At 39.6% G+C, this 25,705-nt stretch overlaps 1 protein-coding gene across 4 annotated transcripts in view; it reads left to right on the forward strand.

Annotated features, from left to right (window-relative positions):
- Positions 1–25,705, forward strand: part of LOC106054275 (tyrosine-protein kinase receptor torso-like) — a 204,034-nt gene that overhangs the window by 156,719 nt on the left and 21,610 nt on the right. For 3 of the 4 annotated variants that reach the window (XM_056018349.1, XM_056018348.1, XM_056018350.1), the window contains exons 11-16: positions 1,567–1,781; positions 12,778–12,892; positions 15,882–15,935; positions 17,467–17,621; positions 19,982–20,213; positions 23,037–23,221. In XM_056018349.1, the coding sequence (XP_055874324.1) occupies positions 1,567–1,781; positions 12,778–12,892; positions 15,882–15,935; positions 17,467–17,621; positions 19,982–20,213; positions 23,037–23,221 (956 nt within the window). The remainder of the gene's footprint in view (positions 1–1,566; positions 1,782–12,777; positions 12,893–15,881; positions 15,936–17,466; positions 17,622–19,981; positions 20,214–23,036; positions 23,222–25,705) is intronic. The other variant, XM_056018351.1, reaches the window with a different exon arrangement.

The raw sequence follows: 25,705 nt of genomic DNA on the forward strand, positions 1-25,705 counted from the left end.
TAGATGCCCACAAAAATGAATGAACTTTTCTCTGCGGCTCCCGAAAGGTAAGATTTCTTTAGTTTTGTGTGGTCTGTCCGTTCGTTCGTCCCATTTAGACCACATAAACTAGAAAAGATATTAAAAAATCGATATCTTTATATTTTAGATATTTCAAAATTCTGGTGCAACTGCAGATCTGGTGGGTGCCGCCTCTGAGTTTCTGATAAACACAAACTCTCTTATGTAATTTTGTTGTTTCCTATTTTAAGAAAGTTTTCTTGTTTTTTTTTCACTCCTGAGGTGAACTTTAGGTGGTCGCATTGGTACTGAGTAGATGTTAATGTTGTCATGATATGCCAAGCCACCAACAGAGGGGACTATCAGGAAAATTAAGTGTTCTTGACACCGAAGCACGCGCCATGTAGTTGCGTCTCGTTTTGTGATCTTCTTTTCCAAAAGAATTTGTTGTCTGTTTTGCTGAGCTTGCTATCATCGACCAATCGAATCGTTTGTTTATAATTATATGTTTCGGATGTTCTCTGAACTTCTTTGGAATTCAATATTACAATACCCTAGCCCAGTGATGCCCAAAATACGGCCCGTGGGCCAGATCCGACCCGCGACGTGTTTTCTTTCATCTGGCCCGCCGATACATGGCACAAAGTGTAGAAAATCACGTGTAAAATCTCCATTCAAAAGTAAGAGTTTGAAATGTTTTCTATTGTAGCTAATGAGCCCACCGACATTATCTGATACTGATCAAACGTTTAGTATTTATTCGCGGCACAAACAGCAACTTTGAAATCACAGAGAAGTTAGAAGCTTTTATGAACATGCATTAGACCCCCCACTGGCTAAGACTTTTTTTTAAAAGAAGTTTCAACCATGACAAAGGCTGCTCTAACTTGCTAATTCATTTCTGTAGCCAGACTATAAGAAGTTGGTTTCGTATAAACTTCTCATTCATTATTGTAAGGACTAGAGTCACGGGGTTTCTAATTAAATGGGTTGTTTATGTCCTTTTCTTATCTTTTTGGCGATGTGGCCCGCGACACTAGTGTCGGAAATAAAAATGGCCCGTAGGCCGAATAAGGCTGGTCATCACTGTCCTGGCCAATGCACCAGGCGGGGTGGTCAAAGCGCATGCCACACGATCAGTCCAAGCAATCATGAAGTTCTGCTTGGTCATGCTTTTCTGCATATTTTATTTTATTTTTTTATTTTAAAATTCAAAGTGTAAATCTTAAATATTGGTGTAGGCAAATTTGAATATTGGAAATATATAAGGTCATAAGATACATTTTTTTTTAGCAGGACGGTTAAATTTAAAGCAGGGGTTCTCAACCTGGGGAGGTCGATTGACGATTTGCCTGGGGTCGCCTAAGACCATCGAAAATAGGAATTGTTATTGTCTACTCTTCTATTGCTGTATGTTTGTGTGTGTGTGAGGGGGGGGTAGTAGCGGCAGAGTGGGAGATTGTAAAAAGGGGTCGTCGAGCATAAAAGGTTGAGAACCGCTGATTTAAAGGCTTATATTCTTGTTAGTATGTGCTCATCGTTTACTTTTGTCTTCTCTTACGTCAGCACCGGATGAGCCCCAGCAGTTCCAGTACATAGTACACGAGCCTTACATCGTAAACGAGACCACGCTGACCAATGTGACGTTGTTCTGGAAGCCTCCCTTGTACCTGAGGCCGAACAATACCATTGTAAAGTACGTGGTCAACTGGAGAAAGGATCCGGACATTCGATACATAAATCTGATCAAAGCCGACAGGGGAGTCACGCTTGTTCCAAATGTAAGTCACTTGCAGTGGCGTCACGCTTGTTCCAAATGTAAGTCCCTTGCAGAGGCGTCACGTTTTCTTTTCTAACGTAATGTTATTTTGACAAAGCTTTTATCAACTTGTATGTCTGTCTATCTGTCTGTCTGGTAAAAACGTTTGTACGCGTTATTTCTCCAACACCCTTTCTCGGATGAAGTTGAAACGGAACAATTATTCATTGGCATAGACAAGACATGAATCAATAACAAATAATAAAACCAACCGATTAGTCCATTAATAACTGGTAATTATTAATTTTGTTTGATGCCTACAGTATTCCCCCGATATGGCTAAATATATAAGGTTTTGTCCCCTGAAATAATTAAACACGCTATTTCTCCCGTTCCCATTCTTAAATAATGTTGAAAATTTAAACAATTATTTATTTCACCTAATAAAACATGAATCGATTAAAAAAAAAACCAATTAGTTAATTATTGGTAATTAATTATTTTGTTTGATATTGAATTAGTGAAATAATTTTTACATTATTGAAAGACATCGTTGTACGTGAGGAGTTCTTTAGATGATTTTTTTTTAGGATTTTTAAAAATTTGATTTTTAATTTTCATACACGTTTGAATGCGTGTGATTGATTGATTAGCCTTATTGGAATTGATCTCATTCCACGATAGGATAACTGTGAAATTTTACCTCTCGAGAGACGACCTTCTCCTTTTGTAACCTCCCACTTGATTAAAGGGGACCAACCCTTGATAGCCAACCACTGGTCACAGGCTAGGCATTTCTACTCACCATACGCAGCAACGGTTTCAACATTTGCCTACTTCTGCTGTGTCACCATCTGCGTCACTTCCGTTATGTTTGCCCTCTCCTTGAACCTATCCTGTGCTTTTTTGTTTTCTTCCAACTGTTCGTATCAATCTTGTAGAGCTCACATCGCGCTTACATACGTCAGTGTAACATAGAGCTTACATCGCGCTTACATACATCAGTGTAAGGTAGAGCTCACATCGCGCTTACATACATCAGTGTAAGGTAGAGCTCACATCGTGCTTACATACATCAGTGTAACGTAGAGCTTACATCGCGCTTACATACATCAGTGTAAGTTAGAGCTTACATACATACAGTGTAAGGTAGAGCTTACATCGCGCTTACATACATCAGTGTAACGTAGAGCTTACATCGCTCTTACATACATACAGATGTGTCATAGGAGTGGACGTTAGGCATCTCCCCTGTCCTGTATATAAATGGATAAAGAGCTCACATCTCAGCAGCAATAAAGCTGGCTAGAAGAAGAAGAAGAAGAAGAAGAAGTATATAAATGGATCTACTATCAAATATGAAAACTTACGAATGCAGGCTAAGGACCTTCACATATCCCACATTTATATCTCCTGATTGCCTCATATCTCATGGTCTTTTATTTCAATGTCGACATACTGTCACTAGTTTGAATCTTTCCTGCTGCCTTCCACCGTCGTCTTGGAGGAGGTTCGAGCTAGAATGAACTATATAGAACAATACAAGCTCTTATTGAGAATAACATATGAACCAAGAATGATGTTAAATTTTTAAAGTGTTAACACTGGTATCCCCAAGAATCCTTAAGCGAGATTTCTAGAAAGAAAAAAAAAACAACAACAACAAAAGATATTAAATTGTAAAATTTTGCTAATTCAGGCTGGACACGAACCTTGTGTGTAAATTTAACGCACACAAGAAAAAGAAAAACTGATCAGAGCGTATTGAAGGCTCAGGAAATTGTCTGCCGTGCTGGACTGGATTAAATACACAGCCAAATTAAAATGTCAGTTCAAGTGATAGGGACGATCAAGTCAAATATTTCTTTTTCTCTCCCTTTTTTTTTTCCCGAAAAATTTCAGGGGAGATCAGTAATCCTATGTATGAAATTGTTCAAATATTGATTGTTGCAGACGTCTTTCCCTCCTCGTAATAGGGCATGGTTTTATTTATATGAATTGAATTGTTTATTGACGAGCGTAAAAAGTTGAATTATATCTTTAATAAAACTATTTGTTTGTGAGTGTTACATTAAATAAAAATCAACTTTCTATCACCAGTAATTTAAGTTTTACTTAACAAGTTTAAGGGTTATAACGATAGCACTGCTAAGGTGCACCATCACATGTGCACCATACTAATAGTGAGCAGAATTTAAAATTTGGGTTGTCGTGACGGAAGCCGTTAAGAAGCATCAAAGATATACGTACTTGTTAGGCTTACGATAATTTGAAAAAATATTCATAGATGAACGTTAAGTGTATTTTGTAGAAAATAAATTACAAATCTTCAGAAAAATGATGTCCTTTCAAGTTATTGACCACATATGACAATGATTTGACTTTTCAGACATCAGCTCCTTATCCTCTAGGATATCTCAGTAGATTAAACGCACTCATTTTTTTTTTGCACTGACCACAGGTATTTCGAAAGAGTATTCGTGTGTGGCCAACGAGGCATTCTTGACCAAATTAAAAAAAAAAAGGAATTTCTGCAGACGACACAAACGCGTCACTTCCGGGTCACGGGGAGAAATAAGAGCAGACGAGCGCGAGATAAAACAAGACCGCCTTATCTGTACATTAGTTAATGTCTGGCAATATCCAACCCATCTCTGCCCCATCCTGCTCCCACTCCACCCATCTCTCCCCCCCCCCGTCCCTGTGTGTCTCTCCCCTCCTGGCCACTTCCTCGAGTCCTACATTTACACGAGCCATTAAAACATTTCCTCGTCTGCTAATTAAAAACCAGTTGCCGCGTGATGCGGTAAGTAGCGAGTGACTTTCAGACAAGACACTGGGTCAAACGTTAATGTGTACGTAAACCTGCGTCGTCAAGTCTAACCGATATCTCATTACTTTTTTCCCGTCACTTAATCCTTTTTTTTGTTTATTCCCCAGCTACTTAATCCCCGGTCAGTTAATCACCTTGTCACTTAATCCTTTTTTTGTGTTATTCCCAGGCTACTTAGTCCCCGGTCACTTAACACATTTTTTAAAAAAATATATTCCCTAGCTATTTAATCCCTGGTCACTTAATCACATTGTCACTTAATCTTTTAAAAAAAAATATATATTGCCCAGCTAATTAATCCCCGGTCACTTAATCACCTTGTCACTTAATCCTTTGTTTTTGTTATTCCCAGGCTACTTAGTCCCCGGTCACTTAACACCTGGTCAATTAATCTTTTTTAAAAAAATATATTCCCTAGCTATTTCATCCCTGGTCACTTAATCACCTTGTCACTTAATTTAAAAAAAAAATATATATTCCCCAGCTACTTAATCCCCGGTCACTTAATCACCTTGTCACTTAATCCTTTTTTTTGTTATCTCTAGCCACATATTCCCCGGTCACTTAACACCTGGTCAATTAATCTTTTTTTTTTAAAATATATTCCCTAGCTATTTAATCCCTGGTCACTTAATCACCTTGTCACTAAATCGTTTTAAAAAAAAATATATTCCCTATCTACTTAATCCCCGGTCACTTTATCACCTAGTCAATTAATCCTCTGATCTTTTTATCCAAGCAATTTTTGTTATTCCCAGGCTACTTAGTCCCCGGTCACTTAACACCTGGTCAATTAATCTTTTTTTTTTAAATATATTCCCTAGCTATTTAATCCCTGGTCACTTAATCACCTTGTCACTTAATCGTTTAAAAAATATATATTCCCTAGCTACTTAATCCCCGGTCACTTAATCACCTAGTCAATTAATCCTCTGATCTTTTTATTCAAGCAATGAGAATTATAGAACTATGTAAATGGGACTCCGACAAATGCAGTTGATTACGCCAAGTCCATTTCTCTTGCAGGACTGTCCCATGGGTTTAAAGCTAGTCCAACTGACTCCTTGTAGGCGCATTTATTTCTTAGCGAAGAACTTTTATTCATTTTGTACAAACTTGTTTTAAAACCAAAACCGAAAGTAACATTTATTGGCTAAAATATATATATTTATATGCAATTACAAAATGTGACCTACGGCCCACGGGCATTAGTTTGGGTATTACCGTTCTGTTCTACTGGATTGAATTTAGATCTATGTTAATCATGGAGAATGTTCCCTTCACATTTTATTTGTTTTGCCACGAAAATAAATGCAGAGTGTGAAAATGGGTTTACCCGATTTGGGTATACCTATCAAACATACAATGTAGAGATACAATTATGTATTTTTATTTTATTTTTAGGTCTTCGGTTGTGGGAGGGACATTAAACGTACACTACGGTCTCAGCCATGATCTAAGAAACATCTATGCCAAGTTTTATCAAGATTGGTCAAACGGTTTTGATTTCTATGCGGAACATACATGCATACGCCCTTACATTCTGCTTTATATATTAGATATTTCAACTTCAATATAGATGGGTGTAGAAACATGAGGGAAGAAAGTTGAACTATTAAATCGAAATAGAACTTTCTGTTGAACCCCACGTCTTTCTGTCACTCGTATCCTTGACGTCCACTCTGGAGCTATTAACTGCGATGACGTTAACTCATCGTTACATCGTAATCTGTTCAGCCAACACAATCAAATTATCCGCGACAGCCTTACATATGACTACACCAGAATCTATTCAGCCAATCGAAACATGTACACACTGTCGGCGGCGGGTAGGGTTTGAACTGTGGACCACCGTGATGACAGTTAAGAGCGCGTATAAAACAACCAAGTATCGCCTTGGTAGAGTTTATGTATATGTAATCTACACGTGCACCTCGGTGGCTGAGTGGTTAAGCGCTCGGCTTCCGAACATGGGGTCTTGGGTTCGAATCTCGGTGAAGACTGGGATTTTGAATTTCGGGATATTTAGGGCGCATCTGAGTCCACCCAACTCTAGTGGGTACCTGACTTTAGTTGGGGAAAGTAAAGGCGGTTGGTCGTTGTGCTGGCCACATAACACCCTGCTTGTTAACCGTTGGCCATAGAAACAGATGACCTTAACATCATCTGCCCCATAGATCGCAAGGTCTGAAGGGGACACTTTACTTTACTGTACACGTGCGCCTCTAGGGACACATGTCACATATAATCACAAAAACTAAATACATTTCCTATTATTATGTACCTGTGCAGTATTTCACGTGACTATGCAGACCCTGTTGCGACCTACATATTTCGTCACACCCTGATGCAGACAAAGTCATTGTCAGCCAGGAGTCTGTTAAAATTCTCTTTTTTTTCGTCTGCGCCTGTCTTTCGGCCACAGATTTTCCTTGAGCTTCACACGTCTGCCCCGTGACCTTGGTCACATCCCTCCAGCTGTCTCCCGCAGAGCTGGTCTGCTGCCAGATGATTTCCACTATGTCCATGAGGGCGAAATGGTGCCTAGTTTGATCTTTATTGCCCTTTCGAGTGATGGGGGAAGATGCTTGAGAAGGTGGCGCCTTTGTTGCTCCATTCCCCTTTTCTAATGTGGAAAATATGTTGTACAAAGCTTACATGAGCTCACTCTGTCTGTTTGGTACGACATGTGTACACGTTATTTCTCCCACTTTCCATTCTCGGATCAGGTTGAAACTTTGCGCAATAATTCGTTGTTCCTAACAAAACATAAATCAATCCAAAAAATTAACCCTTTAGTTAATTAAATAGTGGTAATAAATTAATTTAGTTTGATATCGAAAAAAGGGGAAATAATTCTTACAGTATTATTATGAGTACCAGTATTGTAAATATGTAGTTCTTCCCCTTAGATAATCTTTGTTTTTTTTTTTAAGTATTTGTTTATTATTTTACGTATAATATTCTGCATCTGAACACAATTCGTCAATATTTGTGTTTGTGTGGATGTATACTGAGGGAAGATCAAGTAATCTAAATGTTAAACAATCCTCTAATTTATACCGATTCTGCTGCTCTCAGCTTATTTTTATTAGGACTATCTTTGACAGCCGGCGATTACAGGTCAGGCCTGGGGCGGGGCTTAAGGGTTCAAGGACGTCTTTTGATTGACATCAAAACATTAGTGAGAGACTTCTTATGACGTAGTGTATGACATGACGGGAGCAAAACTGGCCTTGAGACAAGCCCTTGGTTTACTGACCTGATGCTCTGAAAACAAATGTTAGGACATATGCTTTGTTTTTTTTTAAATGTGTATATCTGGCTCATTGCTCTTTGGTTTTTGGCCATATTTAAATATGAACAACAAAATCTGGGATAAGTGTATTTTTTAAAAATCCTTAACTACTTTTAAAATGATTTTATTACTCTTAAATAAACCATTCCACATAATTTTAAAACAAAACTGGTAGCTCCACTTTCAACTCGGGTCGCAAAGCTAAATGTATCCCTATCCTTGAGTCTTAAGTATATCATTCCGAAACTATAAATTTCCCCCTTTCTTTTTTTGTCTGTCCTTGTCTGTCCGTGTCTTACTGGTTTCATTGTTCCTAATTAGTTTTAATAAGAATTTTTTTTAACAGTGATTTTATTATACAGTTTGTGAATATTTTATTTTCTATAAAACTCATTTCAGAAGCGACACTATCCTTCCTAGCTCAATGTATCTATTGACATAGACAAGCAGGGCCGGCCTTAGGCCTCTGCAGCCTATGCGGTCGCAGTGGGTCCCGTGCTTTCATCGGCCCCGCGCTAATTCTAAGTATTAAATTAAACCATTATAACGTAAATAAATTAACAGGGTTTTCGCGACCTCCTGAATTTCCAGGGTCTCCAAGAAATCTCATTAAAAGGCAAAATATACGATAAAGTCCTGAACTTTTTAAAAATTTATTCAAATCTCCTGAAGAATAGACGAAATTGACGTTTTGGTGTGCCAATAAATAAAAAGTGCATTGCGAGCTTTCATTTGATAAAAATTTATCGCAAAAACGGAAGTAGGCCTATTTTCTAATTAAAAAAAAATAATTTTGACATTATGCTTATCCCTACCCAGACTAGGCCCCGCGCGATCCGTTTTGCATGGGGCCCCTCAAATTCTAGCTCCGGCCCTGTAGACAAGTTAAAACAAAGGGAATGGAAGTCAATTTACTTTATAACTCTTTTTCTCCATCCTTTGAACCGTGTAAAAGACAGAAAGGGTGGTCTCCTTGTCCGGTGGTATGGGCCTCAGACTGACTCTCGTCACGATCGTTCCTAGATGGACAAAACCTTCTGAAATACTCTGTCGTCAATACGAAGGTTTGGTCTAGGAAGCAATAAAGTTCACCTTTGAAGTAACTTACAAACAAGGCCGGTCTTAGGCCACTGCAACCTATGCGGTCGCAGTGGATCCCGCACTTTCATAGGTCCCGTGCTAACTCTAAATCTCCCAAACACTCATGAAAATCTCCAGGTAAAATAGACAAAGTTGTCATTTTGGCGTGTCATTCAATGTAGAAAACGCGATATAAAAGGGCATTGTCACCTTTGATTTATTAAAAATGTCACTGGCATATAAATATAGTTCTAAATCTATCTCGAACTCTTTTAAAAGTGATATTGTTTTACATTTGACAGTGATTTTGTACGTAGTAAAGAATGAATAAAATGCACAGACAAATTTATTTTCTAATACAAAATCTTAATTTTCACTTATCCCTACAGTGACTGGGCCCCGCGCAATCCAATTCACATAGGACCCCGTTAGGATCGTTAGGATCGACCCTCCTTACAAATCAAGTAGATGTATTCATCTCTTTAAGATAGTCGAGATTAAAGTAATTGACATGCTTACATGAAGCTAATCTTACTGACTTAAAGGGTTTAGAGTACAGTATAAAGCAATTAGTTGTACACTGCCCGGGAAAGTGGTTATAAGCCCCCAGTGAAAGTCTTAGCTCCTCTGTACTGAGAAGTCTGTCCAGTCGTTAATTTACCAAATAAAAAATATGAAAGTCTACACGCTGTAATAATTTCTGTGTTTACGCTGACATTTGAGTGTCGTAAAGTATCCTTAGTGTGTCAGAGACACTTGTACGTGGACTTAAGGAAACATTGTCATGAAAGGGCGCGTAATAAATTAAATGTTACTGTCCTGTTACACACTGGAATGCCCTGTGACGACCCTGGTTAAAAGCTGTGACATTTTATGACAATGTCTACCACAAAAATCAGGACAGAAAACCAGGAAAACAACGAGATTTCAGCTCAGTTTTCCTTACGCACTAATTCATTCCAAAATAAAAGGCTAAGACGAAAGTTTTCTGTTGGGGTCGTGCTTTTAGTTGACACAAAACAAATTTGTATACGATCCCAACTGTCGTCACGATAGACCTGCACTAGAACCCTGCCCGACATCATCTCTTTCCGTCCAGCACTATATGCGAGTCCCTACGGACAAAGGCTCCGTACTGAGATTTTAATCTCCTGTAACACGGTCCAGGTATCTAACTTGCACACACCCCCTCCCCCAGCCACCCATTTGGGAAGCTTTAAAATTTAGAGTTATTCAACTTTATCTTTGCAATCCAAGTCTGAGCTGGACAAAAAGGTTCCGTCCACACGAGGATGTTATCGGATACGTGGGCTGTCCAGCACTAAATTCTGGCAAGGATCTAATACTTTCTCATTTCTGGAAGAGCGTGAATTATGACCTCCCCCCCCCCCCCAAAAAAAAAAGGGATTGACAAAGCACGATGAAAGGGATGCCAAACATTTTACCCTAATTGGGTAGATTTATTTTTAAAACAAGCAAAATAGTAAAAAATTCTTTAAAAAAAAAAAAAACAAAAAAAAAAAACAAAGCTTATCTAAGGAAAACTAATCCGTCCATACAACTTAATGCTATAGAAGCTATTTCCCAAATTCGATATGAAACAAAATAGTTAATTACCAATAATAAATTGACTAATTGGTTAACTTTTGTGCTGATACATATTTTGTTAAGTACAATAAATAATTGTTGAAAGTATCAACTTGATCGGTGAATGCGTGAGGGAGAAATAGCGTTAACAATTATGTAAGAGGACTAAACCCAACACATTTAGCCATATCTGTAAAAACTGAAGATTCGTTCCCCTTGTTTTTATCTAACAAAATAAATAATTACAATTAATTTTTTTTTTATTGATTCATGCCTTGTCTGCGCAAATGAATAATTGTGAAAAGTTTCAACTTGATGCGAGAAGGCGTGTGGGAGAAATAAGGTGTAGACACGTTTTACCAGACATCAGACAGATAGACAGACAGAGGGAGTTGATCTTAGCTTTGTAAATAACCTTTGAATAAAACACACACAAACACACACACACTGCTCCCATTTATGACGCCTCTGTTTCAAACTAACCCTAACGTTTTTAAGAGAAATGTTTTATATAGGCCAGTGATCCCCAAATTATAGCCCTCTGGACGTGTCCGGCCGTTGACAAAATTCTCAAAATTTTATTGATAGTTTCGGTCAAAGTTCAGTCATGGAAATCAATAAAAGAAAACTTTACACTTTCATCCAGGTTTTGTTATATCATTATATATCTCTTAGGGATAACATATTATCTCTTTACGGCAGATGCTATAAAATTTGTGTGAGCATATTTCTATTGGTTGATTAGATTCTGATGTAACCAGAAGAAAGTCTTTCAATGATGGGGTATGAAAGAGTTGAACGCATGATGAAAGCTGATGGAGACGGAAGACGAACTGGGGGTGTTTCTAGCATAAAAACCAAGTTTTTGAAGTGAATTGAAACATAGCTTAAATCGTTCGCTATCCTTTTATTTTATCTATATTTACATACTTATAAGTTGAACAAACAATACTAATAAAAATAATAATACTAAGGCTTGTCTTCGAGTCCGAAGATTAACGAGGAATTCAGTATTTCCCGTGGCTACGCAGCACCAACTGTGACCTACATATTTTGCCTCCATCAGCGCAGGCATAATCATCGTCAGCCAGTGGTCGATTTAGATGTTCTTTTCGCCGTCTGCGTCTTTCCTCGGCAGCGGGGTTTCTTTGGGTCTCAAATGTGTTTCTCACGCTCGTTGTAAGTGACCTCCTGCTGTCTCTTTCTGAGCCCGCATGCGACCCGGCGCTCCCTTATATGTCAGTTTAAAGCAAGTTGGCGCCTAAGCTGGTCTTTTAAGATATTTAGAAAGTTGTATATATTGTTGTAAACCTGGTGGTGACACAGATGGGGGTAGTGCTGTGTGTTTTTAGCCTACCCAAATCGCCCCAGTCCAGCGCAAGACGAGCGGTCAACCGTGACCAGTGACACTACATGCCAGTTCGGCAAGGACCAGTGTCGTAAATATTACGCACGCAAGTCACGGCGAAAGTGATCAACTGGAGTGGTCAAGAAGGTTCGAGTAGGCCAGTAGAGACCCTATATAAGAGAGAGTGTGTTTGAGTCCAGGCATTTCACGTTACCTCGCAATGTGACCAGTACCAGGTGAGAAACAGCACGTTGTGTGAAGTCAGGCGGAGAAAGGCTTGGGTTTTGGACAGTTAGTGTAATATTGTTGCCAACTGTACAGTGTTGTAATGTATTTCAAATTAAATTGCTACTGATACTTTGGAGGTTCGTTGTGTCGTGTGGTGCAGTTTGAAAAGAGCCTGGATAGTAGGAGAGACGTAACAATATCTGTAAAATAAATTCCAAGTTAACTCAAAGAGAAGTTCTTTCTAAGCTTCTTTTAAGTTTATGTAACAAGTAAATTAATACGTCTATAAGGATAAGTTAAACGAGTTGTCTGGAGCTATAACCCAATACTGAGTAGAATTAACAGTACAACACATTATTTGACAGCGGCGGAAAATAACATTAAGGCTGCGTCTGGCCAGCACTAATTATCAACATGCCCTAATCTGTAGCTAATTCAATATTTATTTATTCATTTTGGGTTTTCCAAGGAGACGTCAACAGAGATGGTTCAAGCCGCTGGAGGCCAAACATGAATAGTTTAATTTCCATAAAGTTATCGTTCGATAACTTTGGTATAACTTTGGTATAACTTTGGTATAACTTGGTATAACTTTAGTATTACATTGTTTTTGTTTCTAACGCTTTGTGTGTGTGTAATGGCAGGAAACGAATGAGGTGACCTTGACCGACATTCACTGGAACGCAGAGTATGTCGCAACCGTGGCAGCCGAGTCCAAGGCAGGAACTGGACATAAGGTTTCCCTTACCTTTGTTACGGGTGAGTTTTCTGGCGTCTCTGACTTCTGTGCCTTGGGAGATGACTTTTGTCTTGTGGTGTGATAACAGGGCATTAAGATCGGGAGCTAGTCTTATCTTGTTGTGTAACAACAGGGCATTGGGTGATGGCGCTTATCTTATCTCGTGACGTGCTAACAGGGCATTGGGTGATGGCGCTAATCTTATCTCGTGACATGCTAACAGGGCATTGGGTGATGGTGCTAACAGGGCATTGGGTGATGGTGCTAATCTTATCTCGTGACGTGCTAACTGGGCATTGGGTGATGGTGCTAATCTTATCTCGTGACGTGCTAACAGGGCATTGGGTGATGGTGCTAATCTTATCTCGTGACGTGCCAACAGGGCATTGGATGATGGTGCTAATCTTATCTCGTTACGTGCTAACAGGGCGCAGGGAATGGAAGCCAATCTTATCTCGTGGTGTAACAACAGGGCATTGGGGTGGCGCTAATCTTATCTTTTGGTCTGAAAACGGAATGGGATGTAGTGCTATCATTATCTTGTGGGCGTGACAACTGGGCATTGGAAGATAGACTATTGTGGTGTTGTGTGACTACTGGGCATTGGAAGATAGACTATTGTGGTGTTGTGGGACTACTGGGCGTTGAGATAGACTATTGTGGTGTTGTGTGACTACTGGGCATTGGAAGATAGACTATTGTGGTGTTGTGGGACTACTGGGCGTTGAGATAGACTATTGTGGTGTTGTGGGACTACTGGGCATTGGAAGATAGACTATTGTGGTGTTGTGGGACTACTGGGCGTTGAGATAGACTATTGTGGTGTTGTGGGACTACTGGGCATTGGAAGATAGACTATTGTGGTGTTGTGGGACTACTGGGCGTTGAGATAGACTATTGTGGTGTTGTAGGACTACTGGGCGTTGAGATAGACTATTGTGGTGTTGTGGGACTACTGGGCATTGGAAGATAGACTATTGTGGTGTTGTGGGACTACTGGGCATTAGAAGATAGACTATTGTGGTGTTGTGGGACTACTGGGCGTTGAGATAGACTATTGTGGTGTTGTGGGACTACTGGGCATTGGAAGATAGACTATTGTGGTGTTGTGGGACTACTGGGCGTTGAGATAGACTATTGTGGTGTTGTAGGACTACTGGGCATTGGAAGATAGACTATTGTGGTGTTGTGGGACTACTGGGCATTGGAAGATAGACTATTGTGGTGTTGTGGGACTACTGGGCATTGGAAGAAAGACTATTGTGGTGTTGTGGGACTACTGGGCGTTGAGATAGACTATTGTGGTGTTGTGGGACTACTGGGCATTGGAAGATAGACTATTGTGGTGTTGTGGGACTACTGGGCATTGGAAGATAGACTATAGTGGTCTTGTGGGACTACTGGGCATTGGAAGATAGACTATTGTGGTGTTGTAGGACTACTGGGCATTGGAAGATAGACTATTGTGGTGTTGTAGGACTACTGGGCGTTGAGATAGACTATTGTGGTGTTGTGGGACTACTGGGCGTTGAGATAGATTATTGTGGTGTTGTAGGACTACTGGGCATTGGAAGATAGACTATTGTGGTGTTGTAGGACTACTGGGCGTTTAGATAGACTATTGTGGTGTTGTGGGACTACTGGGCGTTGAGATAGATTATTGTGGTGTTGTAGGACTACTGGGCATTGGAAGATAGACTATTGTGGTGTTGTAGGACTACTGGGCGTTGAGATAGACTATTGTGGTGTTGTGGGACTACTGGGCGTTGAGATAGATTATTGTGGTGTTGTAGGACTACTGGGCGTTGAGATAGACTATTGTGGTGTTGTGGGACTACTGGGCATTGGAAGATAGACTATTGTGGTGTTGTGTGATTACTGGGCGTTGAGATAGACTATTGTGGTGTTGTGTGGCTACTGGGCATTGGAAGATAGACTATTGTGGTGTTGTGTGACTACTGGGCATTGGAAGATAGACTATTGTGGTGTTGTGTGGCTACTGGGCATTGGAAGATAGACTATTGTGGTGTTGTGGGACTACTGGGCATTGGAAGATAGACTATTGTAGTGTTGTGGGACTACTGGGCATTGGAAGATAGACTATTGTGGTGTTGTGGGACTACTGTGCATTGGAAGATAGACTATTGTGGTGTTGTAGGACTACTGGGCATTGGAAGATAGACTATTGTGGTGTTGTGGGACTACTGGGCATTGGAAGATAGACTATTGTGGTGTTGTAGGACTACTGGGCATTGGAAGATAGACTATTGTGGTGTTGTGGGACTACTGGGCATTGGAAGATAGACTATTGTGGTGTTGTGGGACTACTGGGCATTGGAAGATAGACTATTGTGGTGTTGTGGGACTACTGGGCATTGGAAGATAGACTATTGTGGTGTTGTGGGACTACTGGGCATTGGAAGATAGACTATTGTGGTGTTGTAGGACTACTGGGCATTGGAAGATAGACTATTGTGGTGTTGTGTGATTACTTGGCGTTGAGATAGACTATTGTGGTGTTGTGGGACTACTGGGCATTGGAAGATAGACTATTGTGGTGTTGTGGGACTACTGGGCATTGAGATAGACTATTGTGGTGTTGTAGGACTACTGGGCGTTGAGATAGACTATTGTGGTGTTGTGGGACTACTGGGCGTTGAGATAGACTATTGTGGTGTTGTGGGACTACTGGGCGTTGAGAGAGACTATTGTGGTGTTGTGGGACTACTGGGCGTTGAGATAGACTATTGTGGTGTTGTGGGACTACTGGGCGTTGAGATAGACTATTGTGGTGTTGTGGGACTACTGGGCGTTGAGAGAGACTATTGTGGTGTTGTGGGACTACTGGGCGTTGAGATAGACTATTGTGGTGTTGTGGGACTACTGGGCGTCGAGATAGACTATTGTGGTGTTGTGTGACTACTGGGCGTTAGAAGATAGACTATTGTGGTGTTGTGGGACTACTGGGCGTTAGATTTCTCTATGCTCACATCTATATTTCTGTTACAGGAGAAGGATACAATTCACAATTCGGGGAAGATTCAGAGGACGAGGCTGTCATAGGTATGGAACGACTTTTATTGTCCTCTGCTGTAATAGATTCAAAACCAAAAGTTGTATCTAGGTCGCTGTCTCGCACGCCCTCTTACATTGCTTCGTAAAACTATTCCTTTTTTTAAATTCCAGTAGAATAGTAAAACGGGGGCGCGGTGGCTGAGTGGTTAAGCGCTTTGCTTCCGAACCTGGGGTCCTGGGTTCTAATTTCGGTGGAGACCTGTTATTTTGAATTCCGGGATTTTTAGGGCGCCCCTGAGTCCACCCAACTCTAATGGGTAACTGACCTAAGTTGGAGAAAGTAAAGGCGGTTGGTCATTGTGCTGGCCACATGACAACGTCGTTAACGTAGGCCAAATAAACAGATGACCAGTAACATCATCTGCCCTATAGATCACAAGATCTCAAAAGGGGTAATTACTTTTACTTTACTAGAATAGTAAAACACGCATTGCGAAGATCTAGCCATCAAGTGCATTCAAAGCAGATTGTTTTTCTGAGGCTTGGGATTTTTTTAGTATTTTTTTTTCTGCTAATGTAACAGATAAAATATCAAGAATAACAAAACAGGTTAACTTAATAGATTCTCTATAGCAGCGGTTCTCAACCTTTTATGCTCGGCGACCCCTTTTTACAACTCTGCCGCGACCCCCTCCCCGCACACACACATACAGCAATAGATGAGTAATAACAATCCACATTTTGGATCGTCTTAGGCGACCCCTGGCTAATCGTCAATCGACCCCCAAGGGGGTCGCGATCCACAGGTTGAGAACCCCTGCTCTATAGTAAATAGTCAAAGGAAAAACTAATAAGCTAGTCTAGCTTATTTACCTTACTAGACCTCACCAGGTGCAGTGTACAGAGGACGTGGTGGTCTAACTAGAGCCGTTTTTGAAGCTAGTTTAAAATGAACTAATCTTATCTTATATAATACAGACGTTGCTTCAAAAAAGAAGATGATTACGTCCTACGCGTCATGCATTTAGTCATGCACATTAACCAATGACTTAAATTCTGCCAAGTCACTGGTTTTCCTGGCTAGCTCAGGCAACCCATTCCATGCTCTAATAGCACTAGGGAAGAAGGAGCATTTGTACAAATTTGTCCTAGCATATGGGACGAGGAATGTGCCTTTATCTTTGTGTCTTTCAGAGTATTTTATTAGATTTTGTTTTTGTATTTGAAGATTATGGTTCAGTGTTTTATGTATGATTGCTACTTTATTTTTGAGTCTTCTGTCCTGAAGGCTTTCCAAATTTAGTGATTTTACTAAAGGTGTTACTCTAGTCAAATGTGAATATTCGTTTGTTATGAATCTCACTGCTCTATTTTTTTGGCTGTTCCAGTTTCTTAAAATTTTCTTGAGTTGAGGGGTCCCAAACAGAGGATACATATATTCTATTATTGGCCTAACCAATAGAACATTCTTGCTTAGTGCTATTAGGGCTTCAAATGGGTTGCCTGAGTCAGACAGGACAACCAATGCTTTTACGTCTGTTTCCAACAAACTTTTTTTTTTTTGGTGTTTGTTTTCTAGCGGCTCAAGTCTTACAGAACACAGAGAACGTTTACTTCGCCACCATCATTCCCGCCATCTTGACAGCAGGGTCCATAACTGTGTGCGTCATTTATTTCATCAAGTTTAAAAAGCAAACCCAGCATTTGTCAGGCAGGGGCGCTTCCAAGAGAGAGGTTAGTATTTCTGTAACCAAAAAAATCAGTGCTGCGCTGGCGCTGTTATTGTCTGCTCCGACCTTGCTGGCCTCCACCGTGGATCATCTCCATTTAAAGCAGCGGTTCTCAACCTTTTATGCTCAGCGACCCCTTTTTACAATCCCCCCCCACTTAGCCGCGGACCCCCCCCCCGCACACACAAAGCAATTGAAGAATAGACAATAACAATCCATTTTTTCAATGGTCTTTGGCGACCCCTGGCAAATTGTCAATCGACCCCCAAGGGGGGTCGCGACCCACAGGTTGAGAACCCCTGATTTAAAGCGTGGCATATGTTGCAAGACACCACTGCTTAACCGACCCCTCCAAAAAAATACATGAAAAAGCTGACACCTTTATTTATGTTCTGTGAGAATAGGCTTAGGATAGACTACTACTATCAAATGGACGGTCGTTGTCCTGAGCGCTCAATTAACCCGTAGACAAGATTTACATGTCAGCTTATCACTTCTCTGGGAAAACTTTGGTCTTTCAATTCGGTCTTTAAATTAAGTAGCCGAAATGCGTCAGCACGAACCACGACAAGACATAAAAAACCATGTCTAACCAATGAATATGCTCAAGACAGAAATAGAAACTAGATCTAACCTTGACCCCTGCTTTAGCTGTCGGACAAGCAGTCGACCAACGACTAAGACCCAAAAAAAAAATGTCCAGACCTGACCTCGCATCACCTATCCAGAGACGACTTGGTATCTCACCTGCCCATACAAATTCGTTTTTTTTTCGCCTCTGCTAATGTATTAGTAGCTCTGGGCGATTTCTTTTCACAGTATTGACCTCACCTTTGTCATTTGTCACCAAGATACATTTCAAACTGTCTTGTAAGCAAAAGAATAAACTACAAGTTCAAAAATAGCATTTGATCTATTTATAGTTTAAAATGGACTCTTTATGGCCACTGCAAAAGGAGACATTGACATTTGCGAGACTTTTAGCAAGAAACGTAGACATGATTAGAGCTTCAAACACTTGACTTAATGTCTTTCTCTCCTAAGTAGATAATTAGTTCATGATTATCCAGGCCGGTCTTAGGCCACTGCAACCTATGCGGTCGCAGTGGGCCCCGCGCTTTCATAGGCCCCGCGTTAATTCAAGGTGTAATTATTAAATTGCAAAAGAAATATACGAAAAACTCATGGAAATCTCCTGAATGTATTAAAATCTCCTGAAAACTCATAAAAATCTCCAGAAAAATAGACAAAATTGTCATATGTGGGTGTCATTCATTGCGGAAAACGCCCAATCCTACGCGCGATAAAAGAAAAAAAAAGCATTGTCAGCTTTCATGTAATAAAATGTAAAAATCGGGCAAATTTTACCTTAATACTTTATATGTCATTGGTTACAAGGTTCGTAAAGTACAGATTGCAATTTTTAACTTAGTAAAGAATGAATAAATCTCAAAGTCGAATTTTTTTCTTCAAGAAAATCTTAATTTTCGCTTATTATCCTTATTCCCACACAAACTAGGCCCCCGCGCAATCAGTTTCGCATAGGGCCCCGAAATCGCTAGGACCGGCCCTGATCATTATCGTCCTTTTCTGCTTTGATGAATGTCCATAACACTAGCGTTGATTTCTGCATCTAGTATAGACATGACATCGTGTACCTGTAGTAACCAAGCGTCTATTATTTTGTTTTAAAATACTGCTCTGGCCAGGTTGAACGTCTACTGATGAACTGCGTTAATACCCTGCAGTGTTTCTATCAGGATACTTTTTCAGAATAAGTTGAGCAACTCAGGGAAGGGGAAAGTATACATCCTCGACAACTCATGAGATTACTGCCCCCTGTTTTCATTCTTTTACACCTTTCGGACGCTCTCTGAAAATGTAGCTTATGACTTGAAAGCCGTTACCAAGGGGTTTTAGCATCTGTCACAAGTTCTTCGTTCTCTTTGAGAGATTGGGTTGGGGGTTTTCTTCTAGCCTGTATTTTGCTGCTGAGCTGTCAGCTCTTTTGCAGACTGTGCCAAGGAAAAATAGTGTGCAGTTTTCTTCAGTGGGTTAGGGTTAGTATGCTTATAGTTTATGTTGCTAGTTTCTGACGTTGCTAATTTCTGACGTACCCTCTAGATAAAGAAGATAATCTTGCATTAGGGGAGGGATGTTGAAAAGTTGGACACCTTACACCTCTCTATGCCTCATTCACGGGACACCTAACACCTCTCTGTGCCCCATTCACGGGGCACCTAACATCTCCCTGTGCCCCATTCACGGGGCACCTTACACCTCTCTGTGCCCCTTTCACATTACATTAAAAGTAAAAATGTTAAGTCTTGACATCATAAAGTAACACTAGTCACGTGATTTCAGCAGGCTATAAACCCACTGTATGAGTACACCTTGGGAAAGCAGCACTTGACAGAGATTGAGCCCCTGATCGTCACAGACGAGTTCGAAGTGGACTACACCTGCCTGAAGCTGACCACCACGCTGGGGGAGGGCGCCTTCGGCAGGGTGATGAAGGCCGAGTACATTCCCAAGGGATCCTATCAGAGCAGACAAGGAACCGGGGTGCGGACGGTGGCTGTCAAAATGCTGAAAGGTAAAATGCTTATAAAATAATGACGTATGAACCTACAGATTGTCTGCTTTGCTGAAAAAGTAAACTACATTTCAGTTATTAAAATAAGAGACACATTTTTTTGTAGATCTAAAATTAGTTCGTAGGGTCGCGAGTTCGAATCCTGGTGAAGGCTGGGATTTTTTAATTTCGGGATCTTTAGGGCGCCTCTGACTCTACCCCGCTGTAATGGATACCTGACATTAGTCGTGGAAAACGTATAGGCGGTTGGTCGTTGTGCTAGCCACATGATACCCTTGTTAACCGTGGGCTACAAAAAGGAGACCTTTATATCATCTGCCCTATAGACCCCGCATGGTCTTTGATTTCTTTGGTTCTTTGATGAAGTTAACCTTTTGCATACTATTTAAGCGATTCTACTGTCAGAAGACACTGAGGTAATTTGCGACAAATCGTAATTCGTCTATATGAAAAACACATTTTTTTCTTTATTAAACTAGATGTAACACGTGGCTGCTTTGGAATAATGATATCTACCAGGAGATTAGTTCTATTTAAAAAAAAAAACTCATTACTTATTGAGCTCTCTAGGTCACCTTGTCATCGAGGTTTTAGTTTACAGTCTAATTGACAGGAAAACATAACTCCACGAAAGATGGTCTTAACGAAATAGATTAATCACCCACACACATCCACACCCACACACATCCACACCCACATACCTTTTTATATGACACACATTCACACATCCACGCACAAACACAGCTTTTTGTGCACTCTTGACAGAATCAATCAGGCATAGAAGGATTTTCTTAAAAAAGTCAGTTCAGGCCTTATACAAAAACGTGTACACCAATAACAAAGCATGGTCTTACTAGTCAGCTATTATGACCTCCTTCAGTCGCAAAGAGAGTATGCATAATCTCCTGGAAATTAATTATAGTTTACTAGTCGACATGCGGCGTAGCATAACGCCGCTATTTTGCAGGGCCGGCCTTAGGCCACTGCACCCTATGCGAACGCAGTGGGCCCCGCACTTTCATAGGGCCCGCGCTTTTTCTAGGTGTATACATTATTAAATCAAACCATTTTATAACTTATAACAGATTTCCCGCGGCCTCCTGTCGATTTACCAGGAGCTCCTGGAAATCTCCTTAAACTACAAAATATACGAAAAAGTCCTGGAAATATCCGGAAACTATGAAAATCTTTTGAAAACTCATACAAATCTCCTGAAATATATAAACAAAAATTGTCATTTTGGGGTGTCATTCAATATTGAAAACTCAATCCTACGCGCGATAAAAAAACGCCATTATGCAATACCCGAAATTGTGGAATCTAGTGAAAAAGGCATCTCGCACCTCAAACTAATGAAGAATTACTTGAGGTCAACAGTTCTCGTAGATAGATTGAAACATTTGGTAATTCTTGCTATTGAGCGTAATCTATGTAGGAAACAGAATTCTTATGATATACTTTATAACTTCGCTACACGCAAGACTCGTAAACTAATTTTGTGTTTAGTAAAGAAAGAATAATATGCAAAGACGAATATATTTTCTAATACAAACTCTTAATTTTCACTTGTTTTCTTTCCATGACTTTTGGTTCACAATGGTTAAGTCCAGCCCTGCTGTTTAATGACCGGTGAATACTACTTATTCTCCCCCCCCCCTTTTTTCTCTTTTTTATTTCGCCTCTAAAATTACGTGGGGTAACTCTAGTCCGTCCGAGTAGTACAACTGAACAAGACGGTGTAATGGATTTTTGTTTATAAAAACGTCGTTTTCTAAATTTAAAAAAAAATCGCATTATACAAAGCTTATTTGTCTGATACAAATCTTCCCATTTTCTCGGATGAAGATGAAACTTTCCACAATTATTCATTGTCCCTGAAAAAAACATAAATCAATAAAAAAAAAATTAACCTAATAGTTAATTAAATACTGGTAATTAATTAATATTGCCACATATAAAGCGGGGAATACATCTTTCAGTAATAAGATATTTGGCTGTAAACCTGGAGCTCCTCCTCCTAAATATGCCCTTTTTTTTTTAAAAGCATTTTTTTTTTAAAAAGCATTAATTTTTAAAAGCATTTTTTTTAAAAGCATTTTTTTTAAAAGCATTTTTTTTTAAAAAAGCATTAATTTTTAAAAGCATTTTTTTTAAAAAGCATTTTTTTTAAAAGCATTTTTTTTTAAAGCATTTTTTTTAAAGCATTTTTTTTTAAAAAGCATTTTTTTTAAAAGCATTTTTTTTTAAAAAGCATTTTTTTTAAAAGCATTTTTTTTAAAAGCATTTTTTTTTTAAAAAAGTTTCTTGTTTTTTTTTAGTATCAAAAGGACTTTTGTTATCTTCACAACTGCTCATATAATTTATATTAAAAAGTATGTTGTATTTTATACCTAAAAAAAGGTATGTAAAGTACGCTTTCAGTCCTTGCAATCTATGTATGGAACGGATGATGTAAAAGCAATCTCTTTTTGTGGCCCACGTTTAACGAGGGTGTCATGTGGCCAGCACAATGACCAACCGCCCTTACCTTTCCGCAACTAAGGTCGGGCGCGCACTATAGTTGGGCGTCCTAAAAATCACAGTCTTCACCCGGATTCGTATGCGAGACGCCCAGTTTGGAAGCCAAGCGCTTTAACACTCAACCTCCACGCCCCATCACATCTACACCCCACACCCCCCCCCCCCCCTTTCTTTGGCTTATTAATTAATGTGTACATCCATATCCCCCCCCCCCCCGCTCGTTTAGTAATCCAACTTGGCAACGAAAAATTTGATTATTGTGGTCTGTTTTTGTTTGTAACTTGTTTGTTTGTGTCTGGCCAGAGCACGCGACTCCAGAGGAAAGGCGGTTCCTACTTCTTGAAATCGGGACCATGAAGACATTAGGGAATCACCCGAATCTGGTCAGCATCGTGGCCTGCATCACCAACAGCACCAGACCCTGTCTGATCATGGAGTACTGCCCGCTAGGTGATCTGAGGAACTACTTGCGTCAGCATAGGTTAAAGGTTAGCCACATTTTCATTTATTTACAACGCCCACTTGTATTGTCCTTGCGCATCAACGAATAGCTCACGTCCCGTTTAAGCCAGTGGTTCTCAACCTTTTAAGTTCGGCGACCCCTTTTAACAATTCACACACTCTGCCGCGACCCCTCCTCCCCCCCCCCCCACACACTCATACAGCAACAGAAGAGTAGACAATAACAATCCATATTTTTTGATGGTCTTAGGCGACTCCTGGCTAATTGTCCATCGACCCCCAAAGGGGTCGCGACCCACAGGTCGAGAACCCCTGCGTTAAGTGAACGTACGTAGATTGGGCAACGTGAAGGATCTAATAAATCTGTTGAGATTGTTCATTCACAGTGTGGCTGATTGATCATACACAGTGTGGCTTATCCTGTGCAGTCACCCTAATTAATTATAGTTGATCATTAACACCGTATTGATCTACAATAAAAAAAAAATTTAAAAAAATAAAAAAAAAATAATAAAGAAAACAACATCTCATATTTAGCTACTTCAATCATTATTACATCTTACATCTGAGTAAGAATACCTTGATTGCTACTACAAGGAACGAACCATCATCCAACAATGGAGTGGTAGCCCTAGGACAACCTGTCACGTGATTGGAAGGGTATAGCTTATTTAACAACAAAGCCAATTTTGTGGCCTTCGTTATCATCACTAGAAGCAACAGTAAGCTTCCATAGAGCTACACATTGCCCAATGAAAGTAATGATTTAATGCAACGACTCAGAAACTTTAATCGTAACTATTCGCGAAAGTATAACTCAGACTTCCCTATGAAAAGGGACATGGACCTCACCTTATGTAACAAAAATTATGTAGCTATATATATGAGTTTATGTATTATAAATTGTATGGCCTTATTTGCGCTCTTAAAACGCAAATTAAAACTTGCTTGAAGCTGTAACGATTCCTACATTGACCTTGTGTTACACATCAATGCGTCGTGTGAATACAGAAATGCGTCATCACATCTGATAATAGCCACGCAATGTAATTACCTCTTCCAGAGTGCAGAGTCTTAAACAAATTAAACTTTCTTAACGGAGCCAGGATAGTTTCATTAGCGTATTGACCCTAACCACTTCCTCTTCTTCTACACTTGACCAGACCCTCAAAGAGCGCAGGTTTGAGTCAATAAAATGAGTCTCTTTACCTTGAGTCTAAACTCTCTTATTGATTGAACACTCCAGCGACCCATCTGGAATAGGAATTAATCCAATTTTTTTTTCAAAGGTGTAATAGATCTAATCGATCTGTTTACTGATTAGAAAAAGATTTATTCGTTGTAAACACGATTTGAAAGCTTGATGGAGAAAAATTATTTCCCAGAATCCATTTCCACTAGTAAACTAAGAAGATGTATTCTATTTCAACTCAAGAAAATTTTAAGAAACTGGAACAGACACAAAATAGAGCAGTGAGATTCATAACAAACGAATATTCACATTTAACTAGAGTAACGCCTTTAGTAAAATCACTAAATTTAGAAAACCTTCAGGACAGAAGACTTTAAAGTAAAGTAGCAATTATACGTAAAACACTGAACCATTATCTTCAAATACTAAAACAAAATCTAATAAAATACTCTGAAAGACACAAAGATAAAGGCACCTTTCTTGTCCCATATGCTAGGAAAAATTAGTACAAATATTCCTTCTTCCCTAGTGCTATTAGAGCATGGAATGGGTTGCCTGAGCTAGCCAGGAAAACCTGTGACTTGGCAGAATTTAAGTCATTGGTTAATATGCATGACTGAATGCTTGACGCGTAGGACGTAATCATCTTCTTTTTTAAAGTAACGTCTGTGTTATATAAAATAAGATAAGAATCTGTGACTTTTTTAACTGGGTGCCTTCCCTTTCAGTCTTTACGGTCCACTGAATAAATTTAATTTCTGTCTTAAAATTTGCTACATTTCACTTCACATAATAAAATAGCGATAACCCTAGTTAAATTTCCGGTTTCTTGTCTGAAGTGAGATTGATTGATTTAAAGCTAAGTCATGCTATTCGTTCTAGTATCACTGTATCTTTATGACAATTACAACTAGATATAAATACCGCGATGTAGGCACCTGTCTATAACTCGCTACAATTCTGCTACCAGGTGTCCATGCGCATCGTGGTAATGGGGAAGTCTACTATAAAAAATAAAAAGCACAAATAGATTCTAGAACTAAAACAATATTTTATTTATTTTGTTTAGCAACAGTATTAATATGCTCCTTATAGTGTTCCTTTGCGTCTTTTCCATACACTCTAAACAAACTCCGTGTTTGAAAATTATCAACTGGACCGGCCTTAGGCATAGGCTAACTAGTCAGACGCCTATAGCCTCCGATTGGCGAGGGCCTGGCAGAGAACTTCATTAATTAGAGAAGAAAAAAAGCGAAACTTGTGCTCACTGACGCTGCTGGAGTACACTAGGTTTTAAATTAATTGGCTTCTTTTATTT

This window comes from Biomphalaria glabrata, chromosome 1, assembly GCF_947242115.1.
Source record: "Biomphalaria glabrata chromosome 1, xgBioGlab47.1, whole genome shotgun sequence".
In the NCBI taxonomy this organism is placed as follows: Eukaryota; Metazoa; Mollusca; class Gastropoda; family Planorbidae; genus Biomphalaria; species Biomphalaria glabrata.